Source organism: Pteropus vampyrus, unplaced genomic scaffold (assembly GCF_000151845.1).
Source record: "Pteropus vampyrus isolate Shadow unplaced genomic scaffold, Pvam_2.0 Scaffold583, whole genome shotgun sequence".
Lineage (NCBI taxonomy): Eukaryota > Metazoa > Chordata > Mammalia > Chiroptera > Pteropodidae > Pteropus > Pteropus vampyrus.
The window spans coordinates 98,588-118,882 of record NW_011889364.1 but is presented as its reverse complement, the minus strand read 5'-3'; the positions used below and the strand labels follow the sequence as shown (position 1 = coordinate 118,882).

General features: G+C 50.3%; 2 protein-coding genes, 1 non-coding gene and 1 pseudogene across 8 annotated transcripts in view; 2 read left to right on the top strand and 2 right to left on the bottom strand.

Annotated features, from left to right (window-relative positions):
• Positions 1 to 36: 36 nt before the first annotated feature.
• PALM3 (paralemmin 3) lies at positions 37 to 8,355 on the top strand. 5 transcript variants are annotated; one of them, XM_023525630.1, is made up of 8 exons: positions 43 to 200; positions 1,773 to 1,899; positions 2,644 to 2,692; positions 3,605 to 3,685; positions 4,206 to 4,348; positions 4,494 to 4,578; positions 6,141 to 6,186; positions 6,295 to 8,355. In XM_023525630.1, the coding sequence occupies exons 3-8, from the start codon at positions 2,648 to 2,650 to the stop codon at positions 8,106 to 8,108; spliced, it is 2,214 nt and encodes a 737-aa protein (XP_023381398.1). In that variant the 5' UTR covers positions 43 to 200; positions 1,773 to 1,899; positions 2,644 to 2,647; the 3' UTR covers positions 8,109 to 8,355. The 5 variants fall into 5 exon arrangements, with proteins under 5 accessions (XP_023381399.1, XP_011382782.1, XP_023381398.1 ...); XM_011384480.2 differs by lacking the exon at positions 1,773 to 1,899 and having other exon boundaries at positions 38 to 200; XM_023525632.1 differs by lacking the exon at positions 1,773 to 1,899 and having other exon boundaries at positions 84 to 200; positions 2,644 to 3,523.
• Positions 8,356 to 8,481: 126 nt separating this feature from the next.
• IL27RA (interleukin 27 receptor subunit alpha) overlaps positions 8,482 to 20,295 on the bottom strand; it is a 16,979-nt gene continuing 5,165 nt past the window's right edge. For both annotated transcript variants that reach the window (XM_011384477.2, XM_011384479.2), the window contains 10 exons: positions 16,307 to 16,466; positions 16,134 to 16,207; positions 13,937 to 14,120; positions 13,651 to 13,839; positions 12,216 to 12,317; positions 11,985 to 12,143; positions 10,055 to 10,180; positions 9,578 to 9,671; positions 9,314 to 9,407; positions 8,482 to 9,191 (listed from right to left, as the gene is read on the bottom strand). In XM_011384477.2, the coding sequence (XP_011382779.1) occupies positions 8,988 to 9,191; positions 9,314 to 9,407; positions 9,578 to 9,671; positions 10,055 to 10,180; positions 11,985 to 12,143; positions 12,216 to 12,317; positions 13,651 to 13,839; positions 13,937 to 14,120; positions 16,134 to 16,207; positions 16,307 to 16,466 (1,386 nt within the window). In that variant the 3' untranslated portion in view covers positions 8,482 to 8,987. The remainder of the gene's footprint in view (positions 9,192 to 9,313; positions 9,408 to 9,577; positions 9,672 to 10,054; positions 10,181 to 11,984; positions 12,144 to 12,215; positions 12,318 to 13,650; positions 13,840 to 13,936; positions 14,121 to 16,133; positions 16,208 to 16,306; positions 16,467 to 20,295) is intronic.
• Positions 11,112 to 11,230, top strand: LOC111733598 (annotated as a pseudogene).
• On the bottom strand, positions 17,344 to 17,479 carry LOC111733601. Its single transcript, XR_002778045.1, has one exon. It is a non-coding gene; the product is annotated as a small nucleolar RNA SNORA42/SNORA80 family (small nucleolar RNA).

Below are 20,295 nucleotides of genomic sequence, written 5' to 3'. Positions count from 1 at the left end.
CACCTCCCGCCTCCCAGCCCAAACCAGCTGGACCAGCTCTCCTGGTGCCTGACCGCAACCCCCCCTCCCGCCAGCCAAGTCACAGCCTCCAGGGCACCTTCGGGCAAGCGGGTGGTGGGTCCTGATCTCGGAGACCAGTACGTGGGTTTCTGGGCAGAGATGGCCCTGAAGAGCCAGGTGTGGTCTCCGGCCACACCCATGTAAGTGTCCAGGGTCAGGGGGGCAGGTGAATAGGACCTGGGAGGGGCTCATGGGGAACGCTGGCCTTTCCATAGGGGTGAGAGCCCCAGATGGCCTCTCTCAAAGGGAGCAGGGGGAATGGAGAGATGCCGCAGCAGCCAAACCCACAGGCTCCTCCATGGCCCCCTTCCCAGAGAGTCAGGTGAGAGAAGCAGACCCCCACCCCTTCTTCTTTGGGGATTTTCCGCTTGCAGGCTTCAAATCCAAAGTCCAGCCTGGGGGAGGGGCTATGACTGGGGGGGGGAGGGGGAGAGGTGGAGAATGCCAGGGCTCCTCATTCCCACGCTTTGCCTCTAGGGACACCCCTCAGTGTCCAGGGTGGGAGGAAAAGCTTGAGATCCAGTAGAAAAAGTTAACAGCTCCCAAACTGGAAAAGAGGATGGCAAAATTGAAATGATCACCTGTTTAATAAAATGGCCACCAACTGTTCCTGGTGGTGACAGGCCACAGCCACAAAAGCTGTTCCTGTAGAGTTAAACAATATCGAATGCATGTAGAGAATATTTTAATATTCAAGGTGTGAGGGCCTTTTAAAGTAGGAGGGTGGAGAGACTCGAGGTTTGTAAAAAATTCTGGAAAAGGGGCTCCCTCCGGGGTCCCCAATTTTGTTCCTAACTCTTTTGGGTCCCTGTTGCATTATTCACCAACTACAAACCTGGTTGCCTAGCAACGGGAACCTGATCCCCCTCCCCAGCAAGAAAGAGGCCTGGAGATTACATCTTGGGGATGGGACAGCAGAGGGGGGACTTCAGTACTCCCCCGAGGGGCAAACCTATTTAGCAGGGGGTCTGGCCTTCGTGCAAAGTATGACTTCAGCCCCCTGCCCCAAATAAAATCACAGAACTCCAGGTTGATCTCTGGCCTCCTGGCTACCAAAACAGGGTGCCTCTCTCCCCAAGTATCCCCAGTGTTTGGAGCCTGAAAGCTTCAAATTCCAGCCCTGACTCAGTGACCATGGACAAATCTTTTTGCCACTTCTCGGAGCCTCAGTTTCTCCATCAATAAAATGGGGACAAGAATACTACTTAACCTCCTAGGATGAGAGGATTCAATGAGTTGCTATAGGTAAAGTGTTTCACAGCGCCTGGCACGTGGTATGCACTGGCTAATGGTTGGCCGATTTTATTCTCAGTTGGAATGTCAACTCAGCAATGAGTCGACTACAGTGTCTCAAGATCAGGGCAGGGAGGGGTAGGCGGGGGTGGCTGTGGCAGCCTAACGGAAGCACTACAGAGCACTTAGAGCACTATATATAGTAAGTGCTAAATGGTGGTGATATTATGCCTTCATGGTGTGGCCAGAGAAAATCTGGAAGGCTCCGCTGGAGTTTGGGCAATGAGGCTAATACTCACCCAATAGGGTTAGTGCTCAAATTAATACGTGTTTGAGGGCTTGCTGTGGGCTAGGTGTCAGGGACGACAGTCAGATAGATATATTCTTCTAGATATTGGCCTGTGAAACACCTGCACATAGTCAGCGTTCAATGCATGTCTTGTGATCATAGGTTGATGTAGCAATTACTGTCCCCTAAGTTCCCTGCAGTACCACAGTCAGCCTCCGTCTTCCAGAGGGAGCCCAGATGGGTCCAGGGGAAGCCCTGGAGGCTGAGAAGCGGGATCCTGAGGTGCTGCAAGGAGGACAATGATGGAGACATCTCAGGTTAAATCTTAAACAGCAAATCCCCTTCCCCTCCTCCCAGCTCAGAGTCCAGGGCTAGGCAGCTGACTTGGTGACCCTTGCCCCCTGGAGGTGGGTTGGCAGGTGGATAAGGCAGCTTCGGAGTTACCATGGCGATGGTGTATGTCCATGGTGGGATGGACAATTCTCTTTCCAGACTCCCTCATCCGCCAGAACTTAAGGGATCCTGGGTAAGAGCCAAGGTCCAGAGAAAGTGTGGAATTGAAAAGAGACACACAGCCTGTTGGGGGTCTGGTGGGGTTTAAGAGTTTCTGTAGAATGGACTGGGAATGGTTATTATAATAAATCATCAGCATTATTAACCATGGAAATTATTAAAGGTATTATGAATAATGAACTACGCTACTGTTTTTTGAGTACCATGTCCCAAGTTTTTTCCTTGTTAGGGCGTCTCTCTGCAAGGTCAGAGTAAAACTATCCCGGCTCATTTTACAGATGAAGAAACTGAGGCTCAGAGAGGTAATGTCAGGCCTAGGAAGGGCTTTAGCTCAACCTGTCATGACTTCCACTCCTGCCTCTTCGCAGGACCGCCACCCTCTACCCCGACTCCTCCTAGGTTCAAAGGCGAAATAGAGGAAATGCTGGGCTGTTTGCTTTCCAAGTACCTCAGGGATCTCGGCTCAGAGAGGGGCATTCAAGAGGTCAGCCTTCAGAGGGTGGGGCCCTGGGAGACCCCGCTCCGCACCATCTGCTCTCTCCCCACAGGCCGATGGCTGAGAGCTCCCTCTACCGGCAGAGACTAGAGGTCATCGCCGTAAGTGATGCCCTCCGGGTGCACCCCGCCCAGGTGCCTTGGGCACCCCCAGCCTTATCCCAGTCCTCTTCCTTGCCTCCCTCCCATTCCGGGGAGCTGGCCTAGCGCTGTGTGTGGCGGGGAGCAGCATCCTCAGCTCCAGCCCTGCCTGGGGTGCCCCACCTAAATCCTCAGACCCCTCCGTTCCCCAATTCAGAGGACTGGTCACCATCCCCCCCAAAATGGTGACGCAGCAGACACTGCACTCCCAGAATGTGCATAAACGGATGTTGCATTTTTGCACCCCAATCTCTCAAACACACCATGTCTGAACCCCATCTCTCAGACCCCCATGTCACTAACCCCCATCTCTTGATCCTCATCTCTCTGAACTCCCATATCTAAATCTTCAACTCTCTGGACCCCATCCTTCTGACCCCCATATCTGTACCCTATCTATTTGAACCCCCAGCTCTCTGGACCCAATCTCCACAGCCCGGTCTCGCTGTACCCCCATGACTGCACCTCCATTCCGGACGTCCTATCTCATTAGCCCACTTTCTTTGATCCCCATTTCTGGACTCCCCTCTCTGAACCCCATCTCTCTCGACCTCATCTCTCGATACCCCACAGCTCTGTCTTCCCTCCAGATCCCGATTCCAAGGTTCCCCCATCTACAGACCCCCATTGAGCGCGGGCCAGGCCTTCGCAGCATCCGGGGAGCGACCGGCCCCGCCCCTACCCGCCCCGCCCCGGCCGCTGCTGAGTCAGCGCCTGCACAGCTCCCACTCCCCGCCCGGGCCCCGACGTGCGCTCCGCCGCCTCGCAGCCCCGAGAACACCGGGAGCCCCGGTGAGCGGGTGGAGAAGGGAGTGCGGAAGGGGAGGCGGCGGTCCCGCCCGGCCCGCGGGCAGCTCGGTCCTCTGTGCGCAGGAGAAGCGGCGGCTGCAGGAGGAGATCCGCGCGGCGCGCAGGGAGCTGGAGGAGGAGAAACTCCGCGTGGAGAGGCTCAAGGTTGGGGGTCAGCTGGGGCGCCTGCCTAGCTTGGGCCGGGCAGTGGGGGGTACCTGTGAGAGTCGGCTCGCGGGATCACAGGAGCCTCTAATTCGGGGAAGGAGGTAGGGGTACTGGTTCCAGCTTTGGGGGCGGTGTCTTTCCCTGCTTGGGAGAGTGGCGGTGGTGGTGATGTGGACGTCCGTCCGTTCCACCTTCGAGAAGAGTATGGGGACAGTGAAGGTATTTGTCCAACTGTGGGGTAGGGAGGGGCCAAGAGAGACATTGAGTTCACCTCTTGATGAAAATCCCATTCTAGAAGCGTTGGGAGGTTGATGGGTGTTTTTTCTCAGCCTGGGGAAGCTATGGGCTGGTCATGGGGTGTCTTTCCCACCTAGCAGTGATGGGAGAAATGTCTGTCCCATCTGGGTGATTGTGGTGCTATAAGAAACCTGCCCAGCCTGGGGGTGGGGTGGGGTGGGGACCCTACCTGGGGCATGGGAGTCTGTATGCCCAGCTGGCGCCCCCTTCCCATGACCAGAGGAAGTCTCTCCGGGAGCGGTGGCTAATGGACGGGGCCGCTGAGGGGCCGGAGGGACCTGAGGACCCCACCTCGCAGGATCCCCAGTCGCCGGAGGGCCAGGCTCAGGCCCGCATCCGGAATCTGGAAGACAGCCTGTTCACGTGAGTGGGGCCCCAGCTTGCCTCCTTGGCCCCAAACTGGCTAGGCCAGGACCCCTGGGCCCCCTCCTGGAAGGTGGCAAATTGAGACTGTGGGGATCCACTGAGCCTGGGGGCTTGGCTCCCAGCAGCCCCCTCTCTTCCCCAGACTCCAATCCCAGCTGCAGCTGTTGCAAAGTGCATCCACAGGTGCCCAGCACAAGCCCTCGGGCAGGCCCACCTGGCACAGACAGGTGAGGAGCCAAGGAGCAAATGGTTGGGGAGGGGCTGTGGCCGCAGGGCCCCAAGCAGGACCTCTGCAAGTACAGTTTAGATGCTTAGTCCTCTGCTTCTTTGCTTTGTGGTCTTGGGCAAATCACTCTCCTACCCAAGCCTCAGTTTCCCCATCTCTGAAAAGAATATGAGCACACACCTGGAAGAGGTATGTGAGAGAGGGTGGAGGAGCTCGCAAGTTAGCACTAGGGACAGGCACCACAGAACGTTTTGATACCTGGTCGCTAGTATGGCCCAAATGAGGAAGGCAGGAAGAAACCGTGAGATGCTCCACACAGGTGTTGGGGTTTTTTGGTTTTCATTTTGATAACACCTTTATTAAGATAGAATCCACATGCCATACACAGGGTTTTGAAAACCAAGACACTTTACAATAAAATCTAGAGGTCCAAATTGTCTCTGAAGTCCAAAGATCCGGCCACATTTGCACCTGGCCACAGTGAAGTGCAGGTTTTCCACAGTCCCCACCTCTCCCTGATGTCTTGCCTTAGCTTTCAGGTGCCTGTCACAGGACAGAGAGGGAGAGGAGACCTGTTAATCAGCATGGGAAGCACTTGCTGGGTTTTCGATATAAGCGGGAAGTTCCTTGCCAGAGACACACGAGGCATGCGTCCTGGTCCATGGGAGTTAACAGTCCAGATGAAGAGATTGGGTGCACAAAGTCTGTGAGGGGGAGCCCTGGGCGTGAGATAGCTTGGAGGAAGCACCTGAGGTTGAGGATTCAGGGAAGGCTTCCTGGAGGCAGTGACATCTATGCTGTATCTGAGTGAGAGGCAGGCAATTCAAGGCAAAGAATAACTTGTGCAAAGTCATGGAGTCTGGAAAGAGGACAGGATCAGAGAACTGAGGCCTAGGTGGCCTGCATGGTTGTCCCTAGAACCTCTCCCCAAGTCTATCTTCCTCTCGCTTCCTTCCTCACTCCATTCCAGCCATACTGACCCTCTTTTCTGTTCCTCGAACTTGCCTAGCTCCTTGCAACCCCAGGACCTTTGCACTTGCTGTCCCCTCTGCTTGGAATGCCCTTCCCCACCTCTTGACTGAAGGCTGGCTCTTCTCATCCTCGGGTCTCTTATTAATGTCACCTCCTCTAAGAGGCCCTCCTGTTATCTTATACATAAAGGAGGCATCCATCATCTCCCAAACATTCCTTAATGCCTCATCCTGTTTTTTTTTTCCCTGCCATACTCCTTCTCACTCCCTGACATTATATATTTATTTGTTTGTATTTATGACCTGCCTCCTCCCATTGGAATGTATGTTCCAGTAGCAAAAGCCTTAAGAATAGGTTCCCAATACCAGAGATATTGGCTGCATGACACAGTATTGATTAAGCACCTACTGTGTGTGAAGCACTGGAGCAGAGGGTGATAAATGGGTGAGGAAGGCTGAGGTGCATTAGAGGGTTTGGTCCTGAAGGTAATGGGGAGCTATTGAAGGTGTTTGAACAGGGAAGGGGTACTGGCATGCAGGAGGCTGAAGGCAGAGACGTGGGCTGGCCTGACCTTGTCTGCCATCCCCCCAGGGTCACCGTCCGCTCTCCCAGCCCACCGTGGAGGCAGATACTGCAGGTGAGTATTTGTGCCCATAGGTCTGGGGTATCAGGAGGGACCTGAATCTGGGTAGTCTGAATCTTACCTTGTCGTCCCCTTTCTCCTCTGCTCCCCTGACTCCCTCAGGCCAGACTGATCTGAACAAGAGAGCCTCCTTGCCAGCTGGACCAGTGGTCACATTCCTAGAGTCCCCCTCTGAGCCCAGAGATGAGGCTATGGGGGTTCCGCAAGCCCTGAGGCAGGTCCCCGGGGCAGCAGAGACCTCCTCAGAAGCCAATGGCCCCTGCCCTAGACCCAGCCTCCCTCTGGAGCAGGAGCAGAGTCAGGAGATGGCAGCATCCGAGGCAGGGGCGGGTGAGGCCAAAGGAGGGTGTGTGGTGACAGTGGTGTGGGAGGGGCTGAGGGCCACAGAGGACTGTGCCATAGGGGCCACGGGCCTGGAGCTGGAAGCTAAGGTGGAGGAGATGGTGCTGGAGGCCATTGGGGACAGGCCAGAAGCTGACCGCCCGGAGCTCCCATCCTGGGTGAAGGAAGACAGAGGTGTCATGGAGGTGGTCTGGGAAGGGGTGGGAGGGAAGAGCAGTGACTCAGGGGCCACCAGGGAGGCGGGCGGGGGCCCGGAGGCTGTGCAGACCAGCTCGCCCAGGCTCCAGGAGGGACTAGCGGAAGAAGCTTCTGGAGAAGGGGAAGAGGCCCCCAGGGGCAGCCCTGATGGCTACAGGCAGAGGGGCTCTGGAGGAGAGGAGGGGTCCTTCATTTGGGTGGAGAGAGTAACCCTCAGTGAGGAATGGGAGGAGCTGCTGGTGGAGGGGTTGGAAGGGTTAAGGGCACCAGGGAGCGAGGGAGGAGTTGAGAGTCCTGTCAGGGCAGAGAAGGCGGGAGGGGAGAAAACCTGGGAGGTAGAGAGGAGACAGGCAGAGGAATCGGCAGGCACAGGGAAGAAAGGAAGCGAGGAAAAGGCAGGGGCGGAGTGGGAAGGAGTGGATATGTCGCTGATGGTGGAGAGGAAAGGAAGTAAAGAAGCCTTGAGGCCAGAGAGGAGAGGAGATGAGGAAAAGGTGGAGACAGAGGGGGAAGGAGGCGAGGAATCATTGTCAGCAGAAAGCAAGGAAGCTGAGGGACCTTCGAGGACAGAGAGGGAAAGAGGCGAGGAGCCATTGGGAGTAGAGCAAAGTGGAGGTGGGGAAAAGCTGGAGGCAGATAAGGAAGTTGAGAAACCATTGGGAGTTGAAAGCAAGGGAGTTGAGGGATTGCTGAGGGCAGAGAAGGAAAGAGGTGAGGAAAAGCTTGGGGCAGAAGAGAAAGATGAGCAACCATTGGGAGTAGAGAAGAAAGACGACCAAAAGCTAGAGGCGATTGAAGAACTGTTGGTGACAGAGAGGGAGGAAGGTGGCGTGTCAGTAACAGAGAGAACAGGAGGCGAGGAGCCATTGGAAGCAGAGAAAAAAGATGAGGAATCACCGAAGGCAGAGAGAACAGGAGATGAGCCACTGGGGGCCGAGAAGACCCAAGGGGTCACGGAAGATGTGAGTCCAGAAGAGCTGAGAGAGTCGGGAGGGAAGGAATGCCAGGAGGAGGAGGTAAGTGAGGGAGGGGCTCCCCTGGGGGCCAAGGAAGAGCCAAGGCCAGAGGAGGAAGGACCACAGCCCCAGGAGAAGCAGGAAGGCTCCGTGGAGGAGGAAACAGTGGAGCCCCAGCCCCCTGTTGAGGGCCAGGACCTCTCAAGGGATGCCACCCCCCTCCTGGCAGAGATCCCAGCTCCTGAGCAGCCTGCCGAGTGCCAGCCACTGCTTCCAGTGGAGGGGCCCAGGGCCAACCCCAGTGTGCACCCCGTGCCCACCTATGCACCTGCCCAGCAGCCCGAGCCATCTGCTCCTCCTGAGGGTGAAGAGGCGAGTGGCCCTAAGCAAAAGACGTGCCAGTGTTGTGCGGTGATGTGAGCTCGCGCCCTCCACCCCACACCCCACTCCTCTCACAGCTACCTCGGCCTCTTGGCATCCAGCAGAGGGTCCCAGGCATGGACAGGGCACATGGGACTGGCCGTGGCATCTGGGAGCCAGCTGGCTTACACATCCACCTCCACCTGGGCTTCCAGACCCCTTGCCCACTGCCTGTGACCTTGGCCTCCTTCTCTGACTAAGCCTTTATACTTGAAAATAGAACATTAAAGCATTTGGACTGCTTGAATGTGTGTTTTTGGCACAGAACCCTTACCACCTCCTAGTGGGTAATTGAGGGCTTCACTTGGCTAGAATCAAAGATTATAAGTCAGTGAACATATAGGTGCAGCTGCTATAACAAAAGACCTCGAACTACAGTAACTATAAAAATAAGTTTATTTTTTCTGGGGTTGGGGGAGAATCCGATCCATGTAGTCACTCAGGGATTCAGGTTCCTTTCCATTTCTTGACCCCACTCTCCCCTTGGGTCTGGCTGAAGCTAGCTCACTCGATGTTCCAGCTCACAGGAAAGGGAAGAGAATATGGAGGTGCCCCAACCAGTCCCAGCTTCGGTACATGTCACCTCTCACGTTCCATTAGGAAGAACTCTGCATGGCCACTCCTAGCAGCAAGGGAGGCTGGGAGTCCACCTAACTACTATGCTGTTACAGCAGCAGGACAGATTTGGGGAAGCGGCTGCCACTCTGGATTTTGTATATTTTCCTTTGCTCCCTCATCCATCCATATATCCCGTATATGGCCAGGCCCTTCTCTGTAGGGGTCCTTCAATCTCAGCTCTTCTTGGCTGGGTGTCCTCAGGCAAGAGGCTTAGTCTTTCTGACCTTCAGTGTCTTCAGCTGTCAAATGAGCACCCTTTTCCTAGCCTGAGGTTGGTTCAGGCCAGAAATGGGACCTACGTGGGGGGCCCAAAAGGCCTAGCTCCTCAGGCGTGGGCAGGAAGTGTTTCTCGTACCCAGAGTCAAGCTGGGAGGAAGCCTGGGGAGGCTCCATAACCGGTAGTGGCTCAATGTCCTCTACTTCCAGGATGGGCAAGTCTCTGGGAGGCTGGGCCTGGGGCACCTCCTGGGAAGAGAGGAAGCTGAGATTCTAGCCTCCAGTCTCCCCCACACTGCTCCCAACCTACTCCCCATGGTACCAGCGTCCCCCACCCCCCTGGAGGTTCCTGACAACCCATTCTTGCTCACCTCCATGTGGGGCTGGCTGGAATTGCTGTTGGCAGGATCGGGAACCTTCTCCCAGACCCAGCGGGGCAGTACCTTGTGCCACAGGTGGAGGCACCTGGCAAGTAGGTAAGAGGAAAGGGAATCCAGGTGGCCAGATATCCATGCCGAGGTTGCAGGGTCCAGGAATGTCACAGAGCCCTGGGGCATCCCCTCATCCCAGAAGCTCAGCTAATGCCCAGCTGCCCTCCCCACCTGGGCAGAGACCCACGTGTCTGACAGCCTCACCTGCCAGGGGTGGCTAGTCTCACACCACAGCCTATCAGGAGCAGGCCCCACAGGCAAATGACACCTGGCAGGATTTTCAACTTCAAGGTGTTATCTGAGGGAAAGGGGCAGAAGAATAGTTGGACACGAGGAGGGTGGGGTCAGGTAAGGCTCACTGGTGGGCAGGGCTTGGGTGAAGGTGGATAAAAGGGCAGGGCTTATGAATGGGTAGGGGCTACAGTGGGGGAAGTCTTGGGGTGGGAGTGGGGCTTATGAATAGAGCTGCAATCGGTGAGAAGTCAAGGGTGGGTGAAAGGGTCAGAGACACACATAGCCTGATAATCCACAGCAGTTTTTAGCAGAATCAAAATACAACATCAATAATCACCCTCCCCAAGTGAAAAAGTTCCCCATTGACTGGAGCTCAGAGAATCATTCCATACACCCTTCGAATGGAGCAGGCCCCCTCCTATGGTATTGTCACCCCAGCCCCCCTACCTGGTAGGTGAAGCCGGAGGCTGGGACCAGGTGGGCCCTGTCCTGCGATGGTGGACGCTGTCATCCATAGCTCACAGGGACCCCAGGGAAGGTTGGGCAGGGTGATATTCTGGGTGTTGCCACTCACTGAAGGACATAACCAGAGAGGTTGGGGAGGCGGTCAAGTCCTATCTCAGGGCCTTTGTGCGTGCTTTCTCTCCATCTGTGACACTTCCCCAGATATGCACATAGCTCCCTCCTTCAGGACTTCATACAAATGTCACCTTCTCAGGGAGGCTTTCCCTCACTCCATTACATATAAAAGCGTACCTCCTTCACCCCCCATCGTGCCTGCTTTATTCTCTATACAGCACTTATCATCATATGACATACTACTTAGATATTATTTACTTTGTCTATGTGTGCCTAGCCTCCATTAGAAAGTTAGCCCCACGAGGGCTGTATTCCCAGCACCTGGATCAGCCTGGCACATAGAAAGTACTCCAAAATGATATAGATTTGAATTAGCAAAAGAATAAATGAGCATCATATCCCTCACCTGCACAAAACCCAATGTAGGGAAGACTCCCTAGGCCAAGGGAAGACATTTGGACCTTCCAGAATTATTTTTGTTTACTATTTTACTGAATTACTCTTTTTGTTTGTTTGTTTGTTTTTAAGCCAAAAGAGAAAGTAGCTTTTTGGTTTATTATAGAATTAGAGGAGATATTAACATGGATCAAGATATATTGACAAAGAAAGATGTCCAAGCTAAGTCATCAGGTGAAAAAATGTTGCAAAACATCACAGCCATACAATTCATGGGCCAAACTATAGTCTATAACATGGTCCACTTTTAATAAAAATATACACGTATACATAGCTAATATCATATATAATTTTAAGCCTAATGGTCTATATATATGTTTGCGAGGTGTGATCATAGCAAAGTAATTATATTAAAAAGTAGGCTTTATCAATTAGAGACAAATGTGAAACACTGATGTATTTAGGGGTGAAATGACACCAAAGGCTCTAGGAAAAAAAAGTGTAGAGGATAAACTGAGACAAGATTGGCATCTATGGCCATGCCACCCTGAACGTGCCCGATCTTGTCTGCTCTCGGAAGCTAAGCAGGGTCGGGCCTGATTAGTGCTTGGATGGGAGAGCACCTAGGAAGACCAGGTGCTGTAGGAGTAAAAAAAAAAAATTGGCAAAATGCTGGTAATTGTTGAAACTGGGTGGTGGACACACAAGGTTATATTCTTACTTTTGTATGTGCTTGATATTTGCTATAATACAAAGTTCAAAATCTTCAAAACCACATGACTCCTATCTATGTTAACATACACATGGAAGAATCTACAAGCTGTGTTGTCAGTATCACTGAGATGATGAAAATGCGGATATTCTTGATGATATATGGTCCTTTAGTGTGTCAGCTTTCATAACGAGCAGAGATAATTTTTGTAATTAGAACAAAAGGGTAATAAAGATTTTTTAAAAGGAATTTGTGCTCAGAGTAAAAATTTAGCCTATACCGAAAGGTATGAAAAAGAAAGAAAAATCATATATGATCTTGCAATCCTGCTGACATCGAGGGTAATTTATTTTCATATTTCTGCCTACACGTTGCTCATTTCTGGGTTTATTTTACAAAAATGGAACCAGCCCATAGAGTTTTGAGTCCTTTTATCTTTTTCATCTAATAAAATATGACAGGCATCTTTCAATGTCAATAAATATAGATTGGAGTGTTCATTTTTAATGGCCAAATGACAGTCCATTACATTGATAGCCGCCAGGGTTATTGTCCACTAGGGAATTGATGACATCAGGTGTTCTCTCGGGGGCTGACAGAGAACCAAAGGGGCCCATCTAAGGAAAAGCTGTGAGGTAGACTGATGGGTGGATCTTGTGGGGGCTGGGAGCAGGGGCCAGGAAAGCTCACCATTCATGCAGACAGAAGGCCTGGTCCCACTCTGGGCACACAAGGTGTAGTGGGTGAGATGGCCCCGAAGTTGGTGCCTTGGGACTACTCCCCACGCTATGGCGGGAGTCCCTGGGGGGGCATCCTGGAGTCGCCAAAGCACTGGCCCTGCCAAAGGTGCTGGGGAGAAAGCCAGTGGGTCAAGGTCTGCCAGGCTTCCAGGACCCGCATTCCTCCAGCATCACAGCTTACCTAGTTCCTCTCTGAACCACCAGACTGAGGCGGCAGAGTACAAGCCCCCAGGAGAGACCGCCGTCACTGTGATTCGGTAGGGGACCCCTCCTTCGAAATTCCCTGGGAAGGGGAGGCGCAAAAACCAGTTAAGAGTTTGCTTTCACTCCCTCATTCATTGCCTGCGTGGTAGGAGCCCTCATTTGGGTCCATAGAAGGACACACTGAAATCAAGATCTGGGTATAAGTCATTTATCTGCGTTCCCAAGTTCTTTACCCCAAGGAAGGACTCTCCAGTGTCAAGCTCCCGTCCAGGACTCATTGCTGGGCTCCAGACCCAAGCATTTGACAGTCTCCTGGGCAACTCCACTTGGATAAGCACCTCAGATGCGAACATATCGAATGGGTCCCCAAAATTTTGCTTCAAGACTCCCCAGTCAGAACCTGCCTGCTTCTCTTTCCTCCTCGTTTCCCGCTTGATCCAGACCTCATCATCTCCCGCCTGAACCAGCACAGTTCCTTCTCTCAGCTCCGCCACCACGTCTCTCCAACACAGCCTGTTTCCCCGCACACAGCAGCCAGAGGGCGCCTGTGAGCATCTGAGTCAGGGCACGTGCCGCCTCTGTTCAGAATCTTTTGTGGCTCCCGTTTCACTCCGACAAAAGCCAGTCACCCCCTCCCCGCCCCCCACTCCCATTGCCCACAAGGCACTGCAAGCTCTGCTCTGTCCCGTCACCTCGCTGCCCTCACCTCTTCCAACTCTCCTCCTCACTCATTCCACTCCAGCTACACTGGCCTCCTTGGAGGCTCTAAGCATCAAGCACATTCTTGCCTCAGGGACTTTGGACTGTGTGTTTCCTCTTGCTTTTTCCTCAGACATCCTCATGGCTCCTTTTCTCACCTCCATTAGGCCTTAGCTCAAATGGCACTTTCCCAGAGAGGCCTTTCTAACCTTTCTTTCTAAAATAGCTACTCTCCCTCCTCACCCTTACCCTGATTTATTTTGCCCCAATTACATTACAGGTGCCCTTGTTTTTGTTTCATTGGCCACCTGCCCCACAACAATGTTGGCTCCATGAGGGCAGGGATGTTGCTGAGGGACAGTGGAGTGATGGCTCAGGGATTGGCTTTAGGAGCCTGACTGTGTCGTTTAAATCCTGGTTCTATCACCTACTTGCTGTGTGGCCTTGGGCAAGGCCCTGGGCCTTTCTCTTCATCTGTAAATTAAGCATGATAACAGAAACCTATTTTATAAAGAAGTTTCAATGATTTCATGCTATGGTAAATGCCAATAGATATCAGCTGCTATCACTACACTGGCTAGAACAGAGCCTGGCACACAGTGGGTGGTCAATGAATTAATGATACTTTAAGCAAAACACACTCTCCTGAAAACCCACCCATCAGCCTGCTCTCCGACAGCTGGGATAGGAACCCAGGTGTACCAGGGCCTCACCTGGCAACAGAGCACTGAGCTTCCCAGGGGGAAGTCGGACCCAGTTGAGGTCCTCCAGGGGGTCACCATCTTGAGCCCAGTCCACCACATGCTCCTGCGGCTCCCCAGACCCTTGTTGCCAAGTCACCAGCAGCTCTGTGCTCCCAGCAATGCTGCTGACCACCACGCCATGGGGGGCAGAGCCTGGACCTAGAGGGCAGGGAGGAGAAGTCTCAGCTGCCCACTCGAGAGTTCCCCTCCTGAGCACTTCCAGGGCTCTGAGTGGAGGAAGTTCGTAGCCTCTTACCCAAGCAGACCAAAGAAAGGTTGCTGAGAGGGTCCCAGCTTGTGGCATTGACAGCAGACACGGCAGCCCACTCCACCTGAGTGGGGACGAAGGAACTACAGCAGGGAGTCTCCTCTAGAATCAGCTCCTGACCTTTAACCTGGAACCAGACTCTATAGCTCAGTTGTACGCAGTGCCCAGGGGCCTGAAGGAGGAGAGGAAAAAGGGGTTAATATCTCCCATTAGTCAGACACCTTCTGTGTGTCTCAGTGAGGTCCCTTGACAAACAAGTCGGTGAAATATTTTTGTTGGCTCCACTTTACAGACGAGGAAATTAAGTCTCAGAGGGGCTCAGCAGCAGAGGTGGGATTAGAATACAGTTCCAGGGCCTGGACTAGGGTGAGACAAGTGAGGCACCCACCTTGGCTGAAAAATTTAAGGGGAAAGATGCCAAAAACCCAGTAATCAAGATAAATTAGATTTTAATCAATCACACTTAGTGCAAAAAAGCCCACAACAAACAAAATATAAAGACTTTAGGTAAAGGCATGATTTCCTGCACATCATGTACAGCCCTGCCTTACATGCCTCACCCTAGTCTATGTCCTGTGTCATTCTTAGGGATTTTGGAATTCCCACTGTTGTATAGAGGAATGGTTACATGTAGCAAAGAGGATGATATCCTCTTTGGGATATTTGGGAAAATCGGTGGGAATTTTTGGTTGCTTTGATGATTGGTATTTGATGGGCAAGAGTCAGGGATATGACATTGTCCTAGAAACAAAAAACTGTCCCATGACCCTTATGATTTTTTAATGTTATCCACACTGAAAACTTTTGAAGATGAAAAACCTGTCTAATAATTTTAATTGATCCTAGAACAAAAAAAAAATGATTTGGGGATCTGACTTTAATATTCACTGAATAATTAAATATTCAGAACATATGAGGACTTTCTAGGCAGTTTTAATTATCAATTCCTAGCACAATCTCTGTTTTGATCAGAGAATGTTTTAGTATTCCTTTGAAGTTTCTAAAAACTAGTCTGTGACCTGGCATGTGGTTGACTTTGGTAAATGTTCTGTTCGTGTGTAGAAAGAATGCATGTACTGATGTTTCTTATATGAGTTCATTAGTCTATTAGGTAGTTTGTTAATCACATGTTCGGATATTCTAGATCTTGACTTGTTTTACATTTGTTTATTATGAAATTATTGAGAGTGGAGTATTAAAACCTCCCACGACAGTTGTGGATTCATATATTTCTCTTTGTAGTTCTGTCAATTTTTGCTTTACATATTTTAAAGCCATGTTATTAGGTACATACAGATTTAATACTCTTAAATCATCCTGGTGAACTGAATTTTTTTGCCATTACATAGAACCATATTTCTCCTTTATTTTCTACTGACTGTTACTATTAGAACATTACATATGTTTAAAGTATGTATATACATGGGCTGTATTATCTAGATATTTCATTTCAGTGTAGTAAAAGGGCATTACAAAGTATATGTTATGTAACGGAGGCACTGAGGCTGTGAATTGCCATTTGAAAGCCAGTGAATCTCAGCTCTGCCACTTATTAGTTGTGTGGTTCAGGGCAACCTCTCTGTGTCTCATTTTTTCTCATCTGTAAGGTTAGTTTATATAAATAAATGTGTAGGCTAGGACCTGGCACATAGTAAGAGCTCCATAAATGTTGTGTAATAATTAAAATCAATGATGTTAGGTTGTGTGGCCCAAGAAGGTATTGTTTTGTTCCTTGATGAATGTTTCTGTGAGCCAGGGTCTAGCAATTCCTGGAACATAGTAGGCAGTCAACGGATTTGGATTGATGAGTACTGTTAACACCCTTTTCTGTCATCTCATAAAGTCCTTTTGATATTAGCATCTGAGCTCTCAGCACACTGTGCTATATTTTGTGGAGCTGAGTCTAGTCTTGCTTCTAAACATTTGTACCTGCTAGCTCCCCTTCCTGGAACACCTGCATCCATCTTCATGTCTCAGCTCAGATCTCACAGAAGTAGCTGACATTCGAGGAGGCTTGCTGTATGCCCAACCCTGTGCCACGACCTCTCTGAGCATTCATTCCCCTCCTTTAAGCCTTCAAACAATCTCAAAACGGCCACACGGTAACCTCTGTTTTGTTTATATCATTGTTATTTGGGAGTTTCCTGACACGTGCAGAGAAATATAACTGGTATCCACAGCTCACCTTCCACAGAAGCAGGGATTTCTGTCCACCTTGTGTCCCACAGGGATTCCCCGATATCCATACATCTTTTGGAGCTGGCAAGCATGAGGAAAAGGGCACAAATAAGAGGGGCATGACTAGACAGACTTCCAGGACGGGGATGAAGGTGAAGGGATAAGCCGGGAGATCCTTACCAGAAGGCAGTGTCTGGAAGGATAGAATGGGGCTCCACTCGCCCCACAGATCCTCTTCTTTCTCCATTCGGCAGCGGCCAGACACCTCGTAGCCAGTGGCTAGCTCCAGGCCCTGGATTTCAACAGGGTTCTGGGGTTTAGACTTCTGTTCTGGTTCCAGCTGTGGGAGAGACAGGAGAGAGCAATGAAGCCAAGGGCTGAAGCCACAGTACTTGACCTTATATGTCAGCAGGGTGGCCAACTGTCCTGCTTTGCCCAGGACTGAGGGGGTTTCTCAGGATATGGGACTCTTGTTTTTAAAATTGGGACAATCCCAAGTAAAAAGAAACAAGCTGGCCACCCTCTGTGCCAGGAATAGTAGTAGGTGACAAATGCTATTATTATCCCCAGTTTTCAGATGAGGAAACTGAGGTCCAGAGAGAGGAAGTGACTTTCCCAAGGTCACAGAGCTGGTGAATGCTGGAGCTGAGATTCATACCCAGGCACTCAGATTCCAAAGTCGGATAATCACAATGACAACAACTCTGCTCTATATCGTGGTGTTTTGCATCAAATGCTGTGGCTAAGACACTTGGTTATCCCCAATATCCATTCTCTCCTTCTTCCTTTGGAAATAGAACCTCTGAGTATCGGTTGGGAGCATGGCTATTAAGAATAAAGACTACATTTCCCAGCCTCCTTTGCAGTGAGGTGAGACCATGTAACTATATTCTGACCCATGAGATATGAATGGAAATGATATATGCAATTTCCAGGGTGTGCTCTTAGAGTGCATGGGCAGGTCCCCCAACTCCTTCTGGGTTCCTATTACCCTGGGGTTGTGGTCCACTTTCTTTTTGTGTGAGCTTGGGAAAGTTGCCTAACTTCTCTGAGGTTCAGCTTTCCCAAATATAAAATAGAGATCTTTAAAGCATCTGCTATGTAGGGACGTCATGGGGGGGACTCATCAAAATAATCCATGGTGATTGTTTAGCCTAGAACCTGGTGCATAGCAGGTCTCAGAAATGTAAGCTGCTTTTATTAATTCTCTTTTTTCACACTGTACAGCCCCCTTCAGTGCTCATAGCCCATAGGTAAGGGGCTAGGCAATGGTTCAAGGCTGTAGGTTACTCTGGCATGGATCCACTATGAGAAGCCCACAGAGAAGGGCCCGCCAAAAATCTGTTACCATGCCTGTATTATTTCTTTTTGAGTATTAGTACTGAGAACCAGGCCTTGATCCTCATCTGTAAAATGATGCTCTCTAAGTGCTGTTATTCTTATTTTAAGGTTAATGTAAGCTCTTTGAAGACTTTTATTCATTCGCAAAAATGTTACAGTAAGTTTATTATTTCTCAAAAATTCCAAATGGAGAGTTTCAGTCAAGGTAGCAGAACAGGTAAACGCTGTGCTCACCTCCTCTCACAACCACATCAAAATTACAACTAAACTACAGAACAAGCATATTGAGAATCACCTGTTTCTAGCTGAACAGAAGTTCTACGACTGAGGACATAGAGAAGAGGCCACCTCGAGACTGGTAGGAGGGGCGGAGACACAAAATAGGGTGTTCCCACAGCTACATGTGGTGGTGGAGGGATATCTCGGCTTTGGAGTTCCTCAGAGGAGCGAGGTGTCCCGGCCCCACACCAGGCTCCCCAGCCCAGGGTTCCAGTGCCAGGAAGAGAAGTCCCCACAAGTTCTGGCTGTGAAAACCAGCAGAGTTTGTGGTCGAGTGAGACGAAGGGCGGCTGAAGTCACAGATATTCCTCTTAACCCACTTCTGTTTGCCCTAAGAATACTAGCTGGCAGCACTTGCGGCTACAGCATTTATCCCAAGATAACTCACAGATTATAGTCCTAACCCTACCCCTAAAGTTTGCCATGCAATAGCTTGCTTTTATTATTATTTTCACATCCATAGTCTTTGAAAACAAATGACGTAATTCTATTTATAGCGTTCTGTTTTTAGTAGTGGTATTTTGATTTACAAAGTACAGTAATACTCAATCACTGAAAATGTCAAATCCTAGAAAATGTAGCATTCCTACGTGTGATGTTAAATTAATGTTGGCAGCAAGCTGCACTTTTTTTTTTTTCCTAAACTGGAAAAGGTTTAAGGGGCCTGCGCTCAGACTTACTCATCAATACTTACTTGCTCTGAGCTTCAGGGCAGCAATTCTAAAAGCAACAAGATTGTCCTCGAAAAGCATGAGGAGAAACTGAATTGTCTGGCTTCAGGGTGAGGGCTGGAGAGGCAGCTCTCTCCCAGACAGAAGTGCTGGCAGAATCCACTGTCTCTTTGTTGAGCCTTCCCCTCACTCATGTGCAGATGCAGGTGGCTGCCATATCCGAGTCTCCATCAGCCTGACTAACACCGTTCACCCCACCCTGGTGATTTCTGGAGACCCCTCCCCTCCCAACTTGTGGATCCACCCAAACCACTTCCAGTGGCGTTTCCATACAAAATGCCTGTTTTGGCTCATGCTGTGGACTCTCTTAAAATTTCTCAAAGGTTCACAAACTCCAAACAAGCAGCATCTGGCCTTGGCTTGACCCATACCTCTTGCTGAGCAGCCCAAGCCTGGCACTAGCACCAGCCAGTCTCAGTTCACAGCTTGGCCTCTCAAGGCTACTCTAAGCCCAGCCCAGGTGGTAGCCATATGTGGATTGCCTGGTGAATCTTGATTGCTTGATAGCCCCAGGAGGGCACAGGCTGCAGCTAAACTTGGCCCACTTTAGAGCCTCTACCAGGAGGACCCAGGGCCAGCATGCCCAGTGGCTGGCTTCTGACTGAGCCAGAGCACCACCTACGGCTGCACCAAGGATGAGACACCTAAAGGGCAGACTTGGGAGGCACTAGAGCCCTACTAAAATGAATCATGCTCCAATAGGGTCAGCCCCTCTCAGGCCAGTCCTCATGACCTCACAGCCAATGAGTCAATCCCTCCCATGGATGTGGAAACAGCAGCCAAGGCTCAACTATGACAGGAAAGCCATACAAGGGACACCCCTGGAGCACCTGGCTCAGGTAACTAGGGAAGACTGTGCTTTGGGCCCCACAGGACAGCTACTACATAAGGCCACTCTCCTAAGACCAGGAGACATAGCAGCACTGCCTAATATATAGAAACAAACACAGGGAGGCAGCCAAAATGGAGAGACAAAGAAACACATCCCAAATGGAAGAACAGAATAAAGTACCAGAAAAAGAACTAAACAAAATGGAGATAAGTAATCTACCTGATGCAGAGTTCAAAACACTGATTATAAGGCTGCTCAATGAACTTAGGGGAAAAGTAGATGAACTCAGTGAGAATTTTAACAAAGAGATAGAAAACATAAAAAAGAACCAGTTGGAAATGAAGAATACAATAACTAAAAGGAAGAATACATTAGAGGGACTCGACAGTAGATTAGATGAAGCAGAGGATCGAATCAACAGTTTAGAAGATAAGGTAGCAGAAAACCGCCAATCGGAACAGCAATAAGAAAAAAGAATGCAAAAAAATGAGGATAGTTTAAGGGGCCTCTAGGATGACTTTGAGCATATCAACAGCACATCACAGGGGTACCAGGAGGAGGAGAAAGTGAGCAAGGAATTGAAAACCTATTTGAAGAAATAATTATAGGAAACTTCCCTAACCTGGTGAAGGAACTAGACATACAAGTCCAGGAAGCCTAGAGAGTACCAAACAAGATGCATCCAAAGAGGTGCACATCAAGACATAAAAGGTTAAAAATAAAGAGAGAATCTTAAAAGCAGCAAGAAGAAAGCAGTTAGTTACCTACAAGAGAACTGCCATAAGACTGTCAGTTGATTTCTCAGCAGAAACTTTGCAGGCCAGAAGGGATGGATTGGCAGGAAATATTCGAAGTGATGAAAAAGAAAGGACCTACAATCAAGATTACGCTACCTAGCAAAGTTATCATTTAGAATCAAAGGACATATAAAGAGCTTCTCAGACAAGAAAAAGCTAAAGGAGTTCATCAATACCAAAGCGGTATTA

What these genes read in the sequence shown, in the direction of transcription:
- PALM3 (XM_011384480.2), top strand. Translation starts at nt 160, where the DNA reads ATGGCCCTGAAGAGCCAGGTGTGGTCTCCGGCCACACCCAT. An exon ending in TCCGCGTGGAGAGGCTCAAG is followed by an intron (nt 3,686 to 4,205) that starts GTTGGGGGTCAG and finishes TCCCATGACCAG; the next exon opens with AGGAAGTCTCTCCGGGAGCG. An exon ending in CGTGGAGGCAGATACTGCAG is followed by an intron (nt 6,187 to 6,294) that starts GTGAGTATTTGT and finishes TGACTCCCTCAG; the next exon opens with GCCAGACTGATCTGAACAAG.